Genomic DNA, 16936 nt, shown 5'->3' with positions numbered 1-16936 from the left:
CTATTTCCATATCAATGTAACTGACACAATTGTATTTTAATAGTCCTTTGATTACTTCCATAATAACTGCCTACCACGTGTCACACAAAACAAACAGGTCCTCATTTCCAAATATGGACATGAAGTTATCAAGTACGATGCTGATTTGATGGCCGTGTATAATTCAGAACCTTCTTAAAAATCAAGTACATCTAGAAATGTCACATTCAGTTGCACCAGCATTTGGGTGCACAGAGTTCACACATGTGGCGTCTAGTACAACGTTTTTATACTCTCGGGGACTGTTATGTAATACTATGATTGATAACACAGAGATCCGCGAAGACGTATGGCGGAGCCAAAATAAATACATACGTTCAACCGAGTGGAAACTTTAATTTATGTAGTAGCTGATACGTATAAAATCTATCCGACTTTCTGATTACAACACAACACGCGTTTACGTTTTAAAAGTACTGAGCATGCGCCCCTCTCGCTCAGAAATGGTACGTGCCGGATTCTGCGTCACCCATTGTTTACAAATCAACCCTTGAGCTGTTTCTGTTGGGCAGCGTGGCGGACGCCGGTTAAACGGTCCCATCCATTTGAATAAAAACAACCATCACGACTGGATATTTGTTGTCGAAAGCTATATCAAAATGCCTTGTCGAAAGGAGAACTATATCTTTTTGGAACAGTCGGTAACGGTGGATTCAAAGGAAGTAGACGCTCTCGTGTCGAAAATCGGCGAGGCGCTGCAGCTTCACAACAATAGCTCGAGCCAGAAGGCGATGTCACGTCTACACGGTCTTGCGAGCAGCAGACCGAACGGCAGCAACAACGGCAGCAGCAGCAGCGCGGCGGGCGGTCAGCGGTGCATCCGTCTCCGCAGCCGGAGTTTACGAACCAGCCGAGCCAGTCCGTACAACCCACCCGGATCTAGCGATCAGGAATGGGACCATTTCAGATCCTCGTGGAACCGAAAGAAAATCGACGAGGACGATCCGCACCAGCTCCTCCAGGAACTCATATTGTCGGGGAACCTGATTAAGGAAGCGGTCAGACGACTTCAGTTCTCCTCGGAACCAACGGAGCACGACATCTCCAAATCTGTAGACTGACTTCACCAGCCCGCAGATGCATGAACGTCCTCACGTTTTCAGAGCGTTGGTTTTACAAACTTTGATATCACACCCTTATGGTTTTTCTGTTGTATATTGCTGAGATGGAAACGTTATGTATTTTGGACTCTTTTGCAATGTGACCCTACCTTGTTCACTCATCTCAGTGTTCGGATTGAAATGAAAATGTGATGCAAAAATCTAGTGGGTTATAGCACTGCATTTTTATTATAGTATTAACTGGCCTCTGGCTGGTTTGTCCTAGAATGGTGCATCATGTTTTGGTTTGCTGGGGTTCAGCACTGTGTGTGTCAGTAGCAAACAAGAACTGCTCAACTGCTTTGTTTACAATGTAGATGTGCTCGGGCTGCCGGTTTGCAGTCCTCGCCTCGATCAGGCAACGGGTCACACTTTTTGTTTACTCATTTTGAAACTGTTTGGATACTGAGATATCACTGTTTTGATTTCAAATGGGCCCTGCGTGCACCCCATGAGGGCCCTTGTCCTCTGTCCCTTTGGTTTCCATGTGAGGAGCAATGCCAACACTCCTTCTCAAAGAGAAACTGAGATCAAACTCACGTGTGTGGGTAAATGTGTTATACAGGGGGGATGTGATCACAACACGATGACACTGTGGTGCTTTTTGATTCCAATGTGGAGTTCTCATGTTTTTTTTTTGTGATTTGTTTTCCGTTTTCACTCTGTGTAAACTCTGCGTATGCTTCGCAACGAAGTGTTTTTAATAACTCTGATTGTTCAGAGAGTTTGGTGTCTAATAAACATGGTGTTTTTGCATAAGATAGTTTCATGTCTGTTCCTGTAATCATCTCATGAATCATTCATGTAATATGGTGTTACTTCAAAGTACTTAAAAGACCACATTCAAAATTCAGTGTTAATACTGGGGTTTTTTTTATATTTTGATGCCTCATGTTTAGAGTGAGGCCTAAAAGACTTAAGACTACATTGATTTTCTTCATATAACTAGAGTTAAAAAAAAGCTTAGGGGTTTCAAAATAAAATTTAAAACAGTTTGGTGGAAAAGAAAAACAAAAAATGTATTGAAATTAGTATACTCAACTATAAGATTCATATACTTCAACTTATCATTCAAATTATTTTATACTTTAAAATGGAAAAATGAGAAAAAGAATCATTTTCACTAGTGTTGTATAAACATATACTATATTTTATACTGATCTCGAGTACTACAGTATGTTACTACACTGATAAAGAAAACATAAACACAGGTTCTCCAAGAATATGGCCACGTTATTATGATAAGCGAAAATACAAGCTGACTCACCACAGCTATGATAAATGAAGCGATAAACGTGGCTATGCTCTTTGAACACGGCATGTGATTTAAAGTTAATGAATGACTAGTAATTTATAAACGCAGCATTATTATTGTGTCTAGCTAGTACAAATGAGGTTAGAAACTTACCTTCTTACTTTTGTGTAGGCATTTTGTCTAAAGGCCCAGCAGATGGCAGCACAATGTAAGTCACAACAGCGGTAAAAAAGCCGGAGAAAATCTGACAGGGATAAAGATTTGCCGCATTAGGCGTTAGGAGTGACTAATCTTGACATATGTTTAATGAATTAAATAAGGTTTATTTCCAAAATGCATCCCTCAAGATTGCATTTACTGATTTAACTTATGTAATTGACATGGCTCACTTGATTCTGATTGGTCAATCACGACACTGAGTGGTCACATGCTTTTGTAGCTTATAACCTTGTATAGCTGCATCTTGTATAGCTTTTTAGAGTATGTATTGAATTGGGTAGTATTCATACATTCCAAGGCATAGTCCACTACATACTCCACTGATGTTCTTAATTTGACCTGTGATGTAGTTTCACACCAGTCTCATAAAACAATTTATTCTGCCGTTAAATTTACAGTTATTAACAACAAAAAAAAAAGAACAGCCTTGTTGGTCCGGGTATTACATTATTGCATACTGGGACGTTTAATTTATTTGACATAGTATATAGGGAAGTACGCATAAGCAAGTATATGTAAATGTTGACAATAAAGCTGTTCCACTTTCAAGTCTACTTTTCATACCAACACTAGATCACTGGCGCCATCTTGCAATTCGAAAAGGTACTGTAGAAATCAAACAAATTGACTTTGGAACTTCAGTGTAAAGTTTTATGGTGAATTAATTATTTATTTTTAATTATATATATTTTTTGCTATTTTTGCCATAAACAACCATTTTTGGTTGTCCCAAAGAACAGTTTAAATGAACAGTCATTATTATTATTATTATCATTATGTTTTTTTTTCTTATTAGTGTGAAGTATATTTTAAAAATCTGATAAAAATAAAAATTATTTTTAGAAAAAAAAAATAATAATAATAATAATTGCCCAGTTAAATACTTGGATGTTAAAAGTTTATCATGGAATTGCAGATGCTGATAAAGAACCTTTATTTTTAAGAATGTAAATTAGAGAACAACCTGTTACATATGGGTTGCTTTGACCCAGTGGTTGGGTTAAATGTTTACTAGTGCTTAAAAAATACTATATTTTTAAAATAGGTTGGAAATTAACATGTATTCATATTTTCAAGAAATAAACATTAATTAATAAGTTGAATAAATAATAATTAAATAATACACATTTTTAAATTGCTTATTAATAAATATCCACCTTTTGATTATTGCTGATGCCTATATTAATTATTTGTCTGATTTTCAATTTACAACTTAATTTGGGTTCATTTTTGTTTACTATTGCTTAAAAAATACTATATTCTTAAAATAGGTTGGAAATTAACATGTATTCATATTTTCAAGAAATAAACATTAATTAATAAGTTGAATAAATAATAATTAAATAATACACATTGTTAAATTGCTTATTAATAAATATCCACCTTTTGATTATTGCTGATGCCTATATTAATTATTTGTCTGATTTTCAATTTACAACTTAATTTGGGTTCATTTTTGTTTACTATTGCTTAAAAAATACTATATTTCTAAAATAGGTTGGAAATTAACATGTATTTATATTTTCAAGAAATAAACATTAATTAATAAGTTGAATAAATAATAATTAAACAATACACATTTTTAAATTGCTTATTAACAAATATCCACCTTTTGATTATTGCTGATGCCTATATTAATTATTTGTCTGATTTTCAACTTACAACCTAATTTGGGTTTATTTTTGTTTACTATTGCTTAAAAAATACTATATTTTTAAAATAGGTTGGAAATTAACATGTATTCATATTTTCAACAAATAAACATTAATTAATAAGTTGAATAAATGATAATTAAATAATACACATTTTTAAATTGCTTATTAATAAATAAGCCTTTTGATTATTGCTGATGCCTATATTAATTATTTGTCTGATTTTTAATTTACAACCTAATTTGGGTTCATTTTAACCTGGCCATAAAGTAATTTTAAAACAGTAGTTGAGTTAAATAAAACTACCCAGAAAACTGGGTTAAACATTTAACCCAAACGATGGGTCACAACAATCCAATCGCTGGGTTTGTCCGTATTTCACCCAAAGCCCACTAACTTTCCAGAGTAACATGTTAATTAATCTTGTTGGAAAGTCCACCTTGTGGCTAGGTCAGTATTTTATTATTATTATTATTTTTTATTGGAAGCTTTGAGCTTCTGAATCATTTTATCAAATTAATAAAGTTGGAATATTTAGGTTTAGCAGCAGCTTTTTTCTTTCTTTTTGTAAAACACAATGCTTTTTCTTTTTTCACTCAGCTCCGGTCTAGAATCGAGACTCTTCAGAAGCTGCTTTTGAACTTCACACAATGCACCAGCTGTCTTTGTCTGCTGAATTAAACCGTGCATCCTCAAAGTCACACGGGAACGGCACAGTTCTCACCTCACATCCCCAGCCACCAGAGGCTTCTGCTGTTCCTTCAAATGTCACAAACACCCAAGGCTCAAAAATTATACATAAGCCTTACATAAGAACATTTTTTCTCATGTCCTGTCCTACATTCTGACCTACATCACAAAGTGACGATGATGAAATAGGGGATCCAAGATCCAAACCAAAAGAGTGTTACTGATTTTCTTGCTTTGAAGGCGAGGATGAGTCACACCGGCAGATATTTCGCTTCTGAGATCATGTGCTGTGTCTCCTCATTTCTCATGATGTGTTATGCAGCTGGACATTTAAGTTGGCCAAATGCAGCATACAGTGTTTTTAACAGGTTGCTATGCAGTAGCTAGAGGGTTCTGGATAGTTGCTCGGTTGTTCTGGGTGGTTGCTAGGCTGGTACAAGTGAAAGGACACTGTCAAGTGCACTGCCAAGTTATAAAATCACTGGGACCCCTCCTTCATTGTTCATATTTTGTTGTAGTGACAGAATATCAGTTTGTTCATTGGTTCAGCCAGTAGGTGCCAGCAGATGACCGTTTTTATGAGCCAGTCATGGAATGATTCATTCTGCGGACTCGTTCAAAACACATTCAAACAGAAATGGAACAAGTGACTTTTCTTTGTGAGTGAGTCATTGAATCACGATTGCCACTATGTTTGTTGCTCGCAAAAGGTGAAACTGAGGTGACTTTGTTTGGAGATATTGGGGATGTTCAGGGAAAAAGCGTAGATGACAATATCCTATACCTAAAATGTAAGTTAATTGACTTTTACTGATCCTATTGTATACAATGTCCACTCACTTTTTTTTTCGAATACAACAGAACCCTTGTTCTTAAGATATTGTGTGTTAATGTTTCCTTTAACACAAAAATAAGGTCCAGAGTTCACATAGAATGCGTTTTTGCGCTGCTTTTTGTTTTTCTACACAAACATAATTACGCCTCCTCTTTTATCTTTTGTTTGCATTTATGGGAGGTATTGAGGTTGTTTTCCCTTCATACTGAATCTCCATGCATGTCTCGTTATTATGAAAGACAGTTTCTGACTTTTTTCTCAGAATAGAAGGTTTCCATCATGGTTTGGTCGGTTAGCACAGCCATCTTGGCGATACTCAGATGTAAACAACAGCATGGATTGCATGGTTAATGTACTGCTGAGTACGTTGTTCTGTTAATTTATGCTGTCTAAACCACAGGAGAAATGTGTGGAAGCTGCTAAATCATACAGAAAAGGACTTATAAGCAGGAAAGGGCGCAATATTTTGACAAACAGTCTCTTTTCCTTGATTTGTTAAAACTTTTGGCAGTCTGTAGTACTCCAAATGTTTTTCCTGGTCTGACCGATTAGTACAGCCCAAAACATAACAATAACTGACCATTTTCAGCAGCAATAATCAGCAAAATATGCGTGTTTATTCAGTTCAGTGGCATTGTTTACATTCAGTGCAGCCAATATCCCACTAAACATTGGACGTAGTGACGTGACCCTGACCGACGGACCCAATATAGACATGATCTGCACGTCTATCCTACGTCCAGTGTTTAGTGGGATGGCTGGTTGATGACGCGTCGTGAAAACCCACTATTGCGTGATAACACGCAATTGCTAGTTATTTTCTCAGAATTGCAAGATATAAGCTCACAATTGTGAAAAATATGTCAGAATTGCACATTTTTATCTGACTTTTTTCAGAATTGTAAGATATAAACTCGCAATTGCGAGTTGTAGCGTCCGATATTGAGGGGAAAAAGACTCATGTCACATTTCTCACATCTCACAATTCTGAGAAAAAAAGTAACTTGAAATCAATTACCTTTTTTATTTTATTATTCAGTGGTGGAAATGGGTTTCCATACATTTTAAAGACATAATGTCAAGTTAAAATATGTTTATTTGTTAAAAAAAAAACAACAACTTTCTTTTCAATCTCACTGCCATGTGTCTCACTATTTTAAACCCAAGAACGACGGACCCAAAAACGGTCTAAATTACATCTGCATCTACCAGACAACAAAATATATTTTGAATGCTAAGTGAAAGACGCTGATTTCAAAGCAAACCACACACAGACCCAGACACACGCAGTCTGCTTTTTCTCTAATTAGTGCCCATTGTGTGGCATCATTCTCTCTGATCAGATACCCGCTGGTTCACAGGGCCACTTCAGGGCACACCTGTGAGCAGTTGGAACATGAACAAACAACACCAAAGTCTAATGTGTAGCTAAAAGCTGAGATAATTAACCTCATCATCAGGGTCCACCTGGGAAAAGAACAAGCATGAGAGTGCCCAGCGACCACAAAAGCAGCTGTGAATGAATGCAGCTAAAGGGTGCATTAATATTTGATTGAAATGGTTGTCGTCTCTGGGCCCCAATCCAAACACACAGGCGGCACTTCAGCTTTAGATAACACTTTAGAGATTTTTTTTTATTTATTTTGCCTGTTCTTTCACTGTGTCCTTTTTAACAGGGCCTTCTAATGACAGCACTGCGAGCAGAATAAAAGCAAATGGATCATCTTGAATTCGTTTAAAAGGACACTGATGCACATCTACTATGCATTTTTAAAAAAACACTTACAAAAACTACCATTGTGTTATCAATAGATTTTGAACATGTGGTATTTTGGACATGTACCAATCAATATAATACCATGGTATCCTTTCAGACACTGTGAATGAATATAAATGCGATAATTATTCAATGTACAGGGTCCCCAAAAAGATTATTGTGAAATTAAGTTTATATATTGACAACGTAATATGGATAAAGTACATTTGTAGAATAAAATATGTTGAGGTGAAATGATATTGAAGTGAAAGTTATGCCTCCCTCAAAATTGGGGCAAAAGTTGTCATTGGTATAATTTAAGGAGTTATTTAGTAATATTTAATAAGTACTTCTCAAATATTTCTTCATCATAGACTATTGACCAATTGAGGAAAGATTTTCAATCTGAATTTACAGTCTGTTGCTATTGTGATCTGTTCAATTAATAATATAGGCCTGTATTATTTTGCATTGCCATATAATTCTATGATTTATAAAATAATAGAAATATACAGAATTCAGATGAATCTCTGACTTATTTGTCTTAATTCAGTCATTCAACTACATTGTCAAAATGCATAAATTTACAAAGAATATTTGATTTAGTATTTTGCACTGATGACACCATTTAAAAAAATCATAATTACAAATGATATCAGATGTAATTTACATATTCATTTACACCACAGCTGGGATGGGGTAAACTTTTCCCAGCTGCAATGTGATAAAATGCTTTCCAGTATAATTTCAAACCCTAACAAACTCTATTTCGTGAAATGTTTTGCTCATGAAGTTTGTGTATATTTCTGTTAAATAAATTTGTCTTAGTCTGATGTTTTGTTATGTAATATATAATACAATGACATTCATACATGACTTATTGTTCTTCTGTACTGCACATTTTTCTAAGGGAAGCTCTTGAGAAACAGTACATTTGTTTTTGAAAGGTTTCTCACAGTATTTGTGAATTTCTGCTTTTGTCGTCCCAAAAAAATGCAGTCTTGGAGAAAAGTGCACAGCACAATGGTCTTCCGCGGCTTTCTGTCTCTTTTTGATTCTCTCTTCCATTTCATTCTGTCTCATTTTCTAGCTGGCACGATGATCCATGAATGGTCAGCCCCCTAAAATCCCGTCTTCAAAATTGGCGAGCTTGTGACTCACTGCAGCATTTTTTGGCAGGTATTTAAAAGCTGCCTGAAATCCCTCACACCATGTGTTATTCCAGATTAGCAATGACATTTGCGCTTGATTTTAAATATTTGTGTTAGACAACATAATACAGTTTGAGATTACCCTTCACCTTTCAGAGTGTGAAAATAATAGTGTTTTGAAATGAATTGTTGAATGCCGTGTTGTTTTGAGAGGAAAAAGCATTCTACCTCTCAAACATGAATGCTATTACAGTTTTTTCTGCATTTTTACAGCAATATATCTGTTCCAAACCTGCATTTTAAGTATTACAAATGCACCACAGATGGGAAACCTGTTTCAGAAGCCATAGGCAAAAGAATTGCAGTTGAGGTCAAAAGTTTACATACACCTCGCAGAATCTGAAAAATGTTAATTATTTTACTAAAATACATGGGATCATACAAAATGCATGTTATTTTTTATGTAGTTCTGACCTGAACAAGATATTTCCCAAAAAAGATGTTTACATATAGTCCACTAGAAAAAATAATAGTTGAATTTGTAAAAATGAATCTGTTCAAAATGCTTACTGATGCTAAAGAAAGAAAAAACAATGCATTAAGGGGGTGCCAGGGGGTGAAAACTTTTGAATTTGAAGATCAGGGTAAATTTAACTTATTTTGTCTTCTGAGAAACATGTAAGTATCTTCTGTAGCTTCTGAAGCGCAGTACTAAATAAAAAAAATATGATATATAGGCAAACTAAGAAAATGTACACATATTCACTCTGTTCAAAAGTTTTCACCCCTGGTTCTTAATGCATTGTTTTTCCTTATGAAGCATCAGTGAGCGTTTGAACCTTCTGTAATAGTTGCATATGAGTCCCTCAGTTGTCCTCAGTGTAAAAAGATGGATCTCAAAATCATACAGTCGTTGTTGGAAAGGGTTCAAATACACAAAAAACCCAAGAATTTGTGTGATTTTTCTGAGGAACAGCAAGCAGTTTTCAACTTTTCAGGATGTAAACTTTTGAACAGGGTAATTTTTTATAAATTCAACTATTATTTTCTCTTGTGGACTACATGTAAACATCTTTTATGTGAAATATATTATTCAGGTCAGTACTAAATAAAAAATAACATGCATTTTGTATGATCCCTCTTCTTTTGGTTAAATAATTAACAGTTTGCAGATTCTGCAAGATGTATGTAACTCTTTTGACCTCAACTGTATGTTGCTACATTTGGCCAAATTCTACTGTAAGTAGTGTATTCTCAGTTTCCCAGTGTTTGTGTGTGCTGTATATTTATGCACTTATTATACCATTATATTTACCATTTTACCATTACTATTAGGTGTTGAAACTGAGCTAATGTGTATATCAGCTTATCTAAGCATATTGAGCACACTTCCACTTAGCTTATTCTTAAGTTCACTTCAAAATGTTGAATATTTTATCAACGTTGTGTACATGCTCGTCTTTGCTCTCCAAATATGATAGCAAACTGTCAGTCAGCGGCACCATAAATAAAGCAAACCCTCCATCTTTCACATTCTACATGTGGAGAATATCAAGAAAAAGTCTTTGGCGTGCAAGCAAATGTTTTCTGACACAGTTCTGCTTCAAAAATGGGATAACATATTCCTCCCACTGACACAGAAAGGAGAACAATATCAGCTGATCTTCTCTTGAGCTACATAAGTAGCACTAATGTTTGATCCGTCGCAGGAAGTACTGTAGATAGCGGTTTAATCCGCCATCACAGGTCTGCGAAAGGACCAAAGAGTTGCTAAATTGAAACATACTCTCATTCTGAGGTCCTGCTGAAGGGCTTCACTTAAACACTGCATCCTTTTGCGATAAAGAACAGTATACTAATGCAACGCTGGAGATATTTGTGAGCTCTTTACAGATAATCGTCCTAGTTACCCATTTCTATCTGGCCTTGTGGAAGTCATTTTATGGAAATGGATAGGCCAAGGATAAGGCCAAGGATAAGGCCAAGGATAGTCCTTGGGCAAAGACTAGTAGATACACTAAACTCAGTTTATTGGTCTTGTCATAAAACAGGGGCAACCATTAGCACCAACAGGTTGACTTCAGATGCATAAAGCTTCCTCCCACTCACCCTACAGGCAGGAGTCCAATTTTAGCTGTCTGCGGAACATTGACTGTTAAAATATGAAAAAATGGAGCAATTTTTTACCAATTTCATGCACTGGAAACTGTCCCTGAGCAAGTGTGCGTCTATATAGGCATAAGCTAGTTACTATATGTATATAAGGACTGACTGTTTAAAAACCAAATGTTTGAAGTGTGACATCAAAGACTTGTGCTCAGGCGATCATTATTTAATCAAAGGAATAATTTTTACGGCCGAATAAGATCAGTTAGACAGCTGAACTATCGGTAAGATTATCTGAAGGCCAAAGGACTTGCTCGTTGGATGAAAAGCCACTGAATGGGAGCAGTTCTCCGGCATTAATTTTTCTTTTGCATATTTAAGGTCATTGCACAATTACATGTTCTCTGCAAATTCATATTCAAGATGTTTCATACAGCTATAATAAGCACATCCTTGGTTTCCAGTGGCCTTGTCCTACTCATGTGTCCCAGCTGTAATTTGTTTGCACGTCTGCCTTGGGCTTTCTTCACTTCACGTTTTCACTTGTATTTACTTTTAGGACGTCACCTGGCCTCCATTTTGACTTTGCTGCTGTCCTGCCTGGCTCTGTTTCTAAGAGCTCAGTTTTTGGAAAGTATAGTACAGTTGAGGTCAAAAGTTTACATACACCTTGCAGAATCTGCAAAATGTCAATTATTTTACCAAAATAAGAGGAATCGCACAAAATGCATGTTATTTTTTGTTTAGTACCTGACCTGACCTGACCTGACCTAAACAAGATATTTCACATAAAGGATGTTTACATATAGTCCTCAAAAGAAAATAAAAATGACCCTGTTCAAAAGTTTACACACACTTGATTCTTAATACTGTGTTGTTACCTGAATGATCCACAGCTGTTTTTCTGTTTAGTGATAGTTGCTCACGAGTCCCTTGTTTGTCCCAATCAGTCAAACTGTCCTCTGTTCTTTAGAAAAGTCTTTCAGGTCACACAAATTCTTTGTGTTTTTCAGCATTTTTGTGTATTTGAACCTTTTCCAACAGTAACTGTATGATTTTGTGATCCATCTTTGTACACTGAGGACAACTGAAGGACTCATATGCAAATATTACAGAAGGTTCAAAAGTTTTCACCCCCCGGCTCTTAATGCATTGTGTTACTTCTGGAGCATCAGTGAGTGTTTGAACCTTCTGTAATAGTTGCATATGAGTCCCTCCGTTGTCCTCAGTGTAAAAAAAAATGGATCTCAAAATCATAGTCATTGTTAGAAAGGGTTTAAATACACAAAAATGCTGAAAAACCAAAGAATTTGTGGGACCTGAAGAATTTTTCTGAAGAACAGCGGGTAGTGTAAGTGTTCAGGACAAACAAGGGACTCATGAACAACTATCACAAAAAACACACACACACACACACACACACACACACACACACACACACAGCTGTGGATCGTTCAGGTAACAACACAGTATTAAGAACCAAGTGTATGTAAACTATATAAATTATAAATTCAGCTTTTATTTTCTCTTGTGGACTATATGTAAACATCTTTTATGTGAAATATCTTATTCATGTCAGTACTAAATAAAAATAACATGCATTTTGTATGATCCCTCTTACTTTGGTTAAATAATTAACATTTTGCAGATTCTGCAAGGTGTATGTAAACTTTTGACCTCAACTCTGTTTATCTACCTATCGTCTGCCTGTTTATTTTGATTTGTTATTATTAATTTAAAATTCTACTTCCTTAGAGCCACAATTAAGCTTTTTAAAATCTGAATTTAAAATCTGGAATTTAATTGGAATCAATTTTGAATGGTGCACTCAGATAGCTAGATAGACTATTAAAATTCTGTTAAATTTAGATCTATGAAGTACCAGAGTGCTGCTCACACCATCCTCAATAAACAGTCTTGAAGCCTCACAAAATGCTGGCCGTCCATGCTTTCGCTCCAAAAGACCGTGGGGGCGTCCAACTGCATCGCCTTGGGCTTGTTCAGATCGGAGAAGGGAGGTTGGTGTTAAAAAAGTCAAAGACCACAATACTGTGGTGCACAAGTTCACGAAGGTTCCAACTGAGCAAAACTGTGCTTTATATACAAAAACAGATGATCCACTTCACTTCTCCTTGATGCTCCAGCTTGAGTTTCCTTCCACATGGATGATGTGAAATCCATTTAGTGCAGGGATGATCAGTAGGGCAATTGTACAAACACGGTAAATCGATAACAACAAGATCTTCAGCCATTAAGGTAAGTGAACCAAAGGACAATTTGTTTAGTGAGCGTAATATGCAAAGAGAGAGGAGAGCTGGATTTTACATTCTATTAGATTAGAATGTCAGGATGTGGTGGTTAATTGGACAAAAGAGGATTTTCAGATGAAAGAAGTTCATGTCATCCCTTGAGTTATGCTTAAATTATAGGGGACTCCATCAGGGATCACACATCACCATAATATTTTGACCTTTTGTGCAGATGGTATTGATTTAAAGGGGTCATCGGATGCCCATTTTCCACAAGTTGATATGATTCTTTAGCGTCTTAATGAAAAGTCTATAATATACTTTGGTTAAAAATTCTCAGTGGTTGTGTAAAACAACACCCTTTTTACCTTGTTAAAATCAGCTCTGCAAAAATCATCTCATTCTGAGGGATTGTTCCTTTAAATGCAACTGAGCTCTGCTCGCCCCACCCCTCTCTTCTCTCTGTGGAATGACAAGCTGCTCTGAGAGATTGCTTACTTTAGCCGCAATTAGCCGTAAATCTTGCTAACTAGCATGTTATTAAGAAAGGTGATTGCAGAGATTCATAAAAAAAAAACTTACAGTCTGACTGTTACAGCTGATCTGAGGTAAGACGCTCATGTCAATCAACTATCGTGGGAGCGGCCTCTGTTGGTGTGACGCCAGACCATCTGAGAATGGCTCGATTTTAAAAAGGGGATATTATTTTTACAGATTAATTAAAAACCACTGCATAGATTTTTATCAGTATAGGGTAGATGTGTACATACACTGCCAACACTCATTATGTTTAAACAACATGTAAAAGTGAAGTTTGCATCCAATGACCCCTTTAAATAAAACTTATACACCACATATCACCAGTCTAATAAGTATTTGAACATCTTTACACAAACAGTCTGTCTTTTCTGGTCTTTGTTCTAAGCTCGTACTCGTCTGTCTCTCAGGAACGGCCCTTACCCCTCCCCAGGTGCCCTGACCTAGTTGTGAGACGCCTCATGGAATCACGGGTCATTTTAGCACTCGTTTTTCATCACCGCTGTCAGGTCTCACCGGGAAAGAGAACAGCTTGACCAGTGTCCTTGGCTTCAAAGAGGAAGGATATCCTGGTTACCAGGTGAACAATGATTTTATAACCATTAGCTAGTGTCTGGTAGTTGCACGCAATGTTATACTCTAAGCCAAGCACATTACTTTTGCTTGAGGGATTTTAACAAACTTAAACCAAAATTATACAAAAATTCTGTCATTAGTTACTCACCCTCATGTCTTTCCAAACCCGTTAAATCTTTGTTCATCTTTGGAACACAAATTAAGATATTTTTTGATGAAATCTGAGAGCTTTCTGACCCTGCATAGACAGCAATGCAACTACCACGTTCAAGGCCCAGAAAGGTAGTAAAGACATTGTTAAAATAGTCCATGTGACATCAGTGGTTCAACCTTTATTTTATGAAGCTACGAGAATACTTTTTGTGCGCAAAGCTCTTGGATTTCATCAGAAAGATTTTATAGAATATTTAAAAAAAAATAGAATGACAGCACCTTAGAATTGTGGTGGTGAGTTTTGTGGTGCTAATCACCAATCACACTTTCCACATGGTGCTATGCGGATCTGGTTGACGTTTCCTAGAGGTGTTTTGAAAATTGCTAGACTCTTCTGCTGACAGTCGTTCACACATTATTCTGTGCTTAGTCGAAATAGTCTCAAGAATTACTTCTCTTATTAAAAGACGTCTGCTTCTGTGCTTTCCAAGGTGAGCTGTAGCGTTGGCACATAGAGGATAATAAAGAAGCTTGTGTGACTGGAAGAGCAGCATTTGGAAAACACAATCAACGTTTCCTTTCTCAACACCGAGTTGTGGCCCAGCAGTCAAAATAGGTTTTCTTTGAAGTGATAAGTAGTGTATATAGAGCTGGTGTGTGTGTGTGATATAGCACAGGGAACACAAAGCTGTAGCTAACTGCATGTTTTTTTTAGGTTAACGCTTATATTGTTTACAAGTAATTTGTAACCAGTTTTAGTAAAGGATTCAGTAATCTTTTCCAAATTAGACCCAAATTAGACCCAAACTTTCACCTTTGACATCTGCAGCTTTAAATACATTAACGTTTAAATGTTTGTGGTCATTAAGACTTGAAATGTTTTTGAAAGCTAAACAAGGCTGAATTGCATTCATTAAAATGCAATAAAAACAGCATTATTGTAAATATTATTACAATTAGCTGTTTTAATACAGCTGAGGTCAAAAGTTTCCTTTTCAGAATCTGCAGAATGTAAATTATTTTACCCAAATAAGAGGGATCATACAAAATGCATGTTATTGTTTATTTAGTACTGACCTGAATAAGATATTTCACATAAAAGATGTTTACATATAGTCCACAAGAGAAAATAATTGTTACATTTATAAAAAATTTTATAAACGCATTTTTGTGTAATTGAACTCTATGATTTGGAAATCCATCTTTTCACACGGAGGACAACTGAGGGACTCATATGCAACTGTTACAGAACAGTGCTCACTGATGGAAGGAAAAACAATTCATTAAGAGCCAGGGTGTGAAAACTTTTGAAAAGAATGAAAATGTGTACATTTTTCTTATTTTGCCTACATATCATATTTTTTCATTTAGTACTGCCCTTCAGAGGCTACAGAAGATACTTACATGTTTCCCAGAAGACAAAATAAGTTAAATTTACCCCAGTCTTCAAATTCAAAAAGTTTTCACCTCTGGTTTTTAATGCATGTTTTTTTCTTCTGGCACATCAGTGAGCATTTAAACCTTCTGTAATAGTTGCATATGAGTCCCTCAGTTGTCCTCAGTGTGAAAAGATGAATCTCAAAATCATACAGTCATTGTTGGAAAGGGTTCAAATACACAAAAATGCTGGAAAACCAAAGAATTTGTGGGACCTGAAGGATTTTTCTGAAGAATAGCATTCAGTTTAACTGTTCAGGACAAACAAGGGACACAAAACAAAAGAACTCTTATTTTGGTAAAATAATTAACATTTTGCAGATTTTGAAAGGGGGATGTAAACTTTTGACCTCAACTGTATATTGAGTATGTATATACTGTATATTGAAAATCATTATTATTATCAATGTTGAAAACAGTTTTGCTGCTTAATATCTCTTGTGGAAATCGTGATCCAATCTTTACTGCCACTTTTGCTCAATTTAATGCTTACTGCCATATAAAAGCATGAATGTGATCTACATTTCACATTTCTCTCTTTTTGTACAAATTGTATTACTTCTATATTTCATACACGTTTTTTTAACCACAGTACACTTTGACCTGGAAAAATAGCAGATTATTGCCATGACAGTAAGTGTAAACCTCTTTAAACCGGTGACTTCCCTTAGGTCTTTTTTATATCTTCTCTTTTTTTGCCTTGTCCCGTTCATTTCAACTCATGCATGCATGCATGCACACAGACCTGTATACACACACTCACAAATGCAGCTGGACAGACAGTGCACTCTAATTACACACGGGCCTTCTGGACTCTGAATTTTCTGGAGCCAGGAAGACAGGTTGGGAAAGCGTCAGTCACCTAGGGAATAGACACAACCCTTATCTGTAGATCAAACACATTCAAATGCATCCTATATATAGCTCAACCAGAGCATGTAGAGTGCTGTTTTCCTCTAACTGAGTCCCAATTGAATCAAGTCAATTTGAATTTTATGAATGTAGTTGGAAAAAATGAAGAATGAAAATCTAATTTTCATACTGAACACACACACAAAATGGAGATATTTTATTAACTACAGGTTCAAACAAAATTTTTATCTCGCTGTACAATTCACGTAGGATTCAAAGTCAAAGACAATTTTATCTGCTGTAGATTTAATTAAAATCTAGAACAACCT

At 35.9% G+C, this 16936-nt stretch overlaps 1 protein-coding gene across 1 annotated transcript; it reads left to right on the top strand.

The window, feature by feature from the left end:
- Window positions 1–216: 216 nt before the first annotated feature.
- Window positions 217–1898, top strand: gbp (glycogen synthase kinase binding protein). Its single transcript, XM_051132482.1, has one exon. The coding sequence runs from the start codon at window positions 639–641 to the stop codon at window positions 1098–1100; it is 462 nt and encodes a 153-aa protein (XP_050988439.1). The 5' UTR covers window positions 217–638; the 3' UTR covers window positions 1101–1898.
- Window positions 1899–16936: the final 15038 nt, after the last annotated feature.

This window comes from Labeo rohita, chromosome 16, assembly GCF_022985175.1.
Source record: "Labeo rohita strain BAU-BD-2019 chromosome 16, IGBB_LRoh.1.0, whole genome shotgun sequence".
NCBI classification, from domain to species: domain Eukaryota; kingdom Metazoa; phylum Chordata; class Actinopteri; order Cypriniformes; family Cyprinidae; genus Labeo; species Labeo rohita.
Note: the sequence above shows the minus strand (reverse complement) of the source record. Positions and strands in the feature narration are given on the sequence as shown.

Coding starts and splice junctions, on each gene's coding strand:
- gbp (XM_051132482.1), top strand. CDS start 639: ATGCCTTGTCGAAAGGAGAACTATATCTTTTTGGAACAGTCGGTAACG.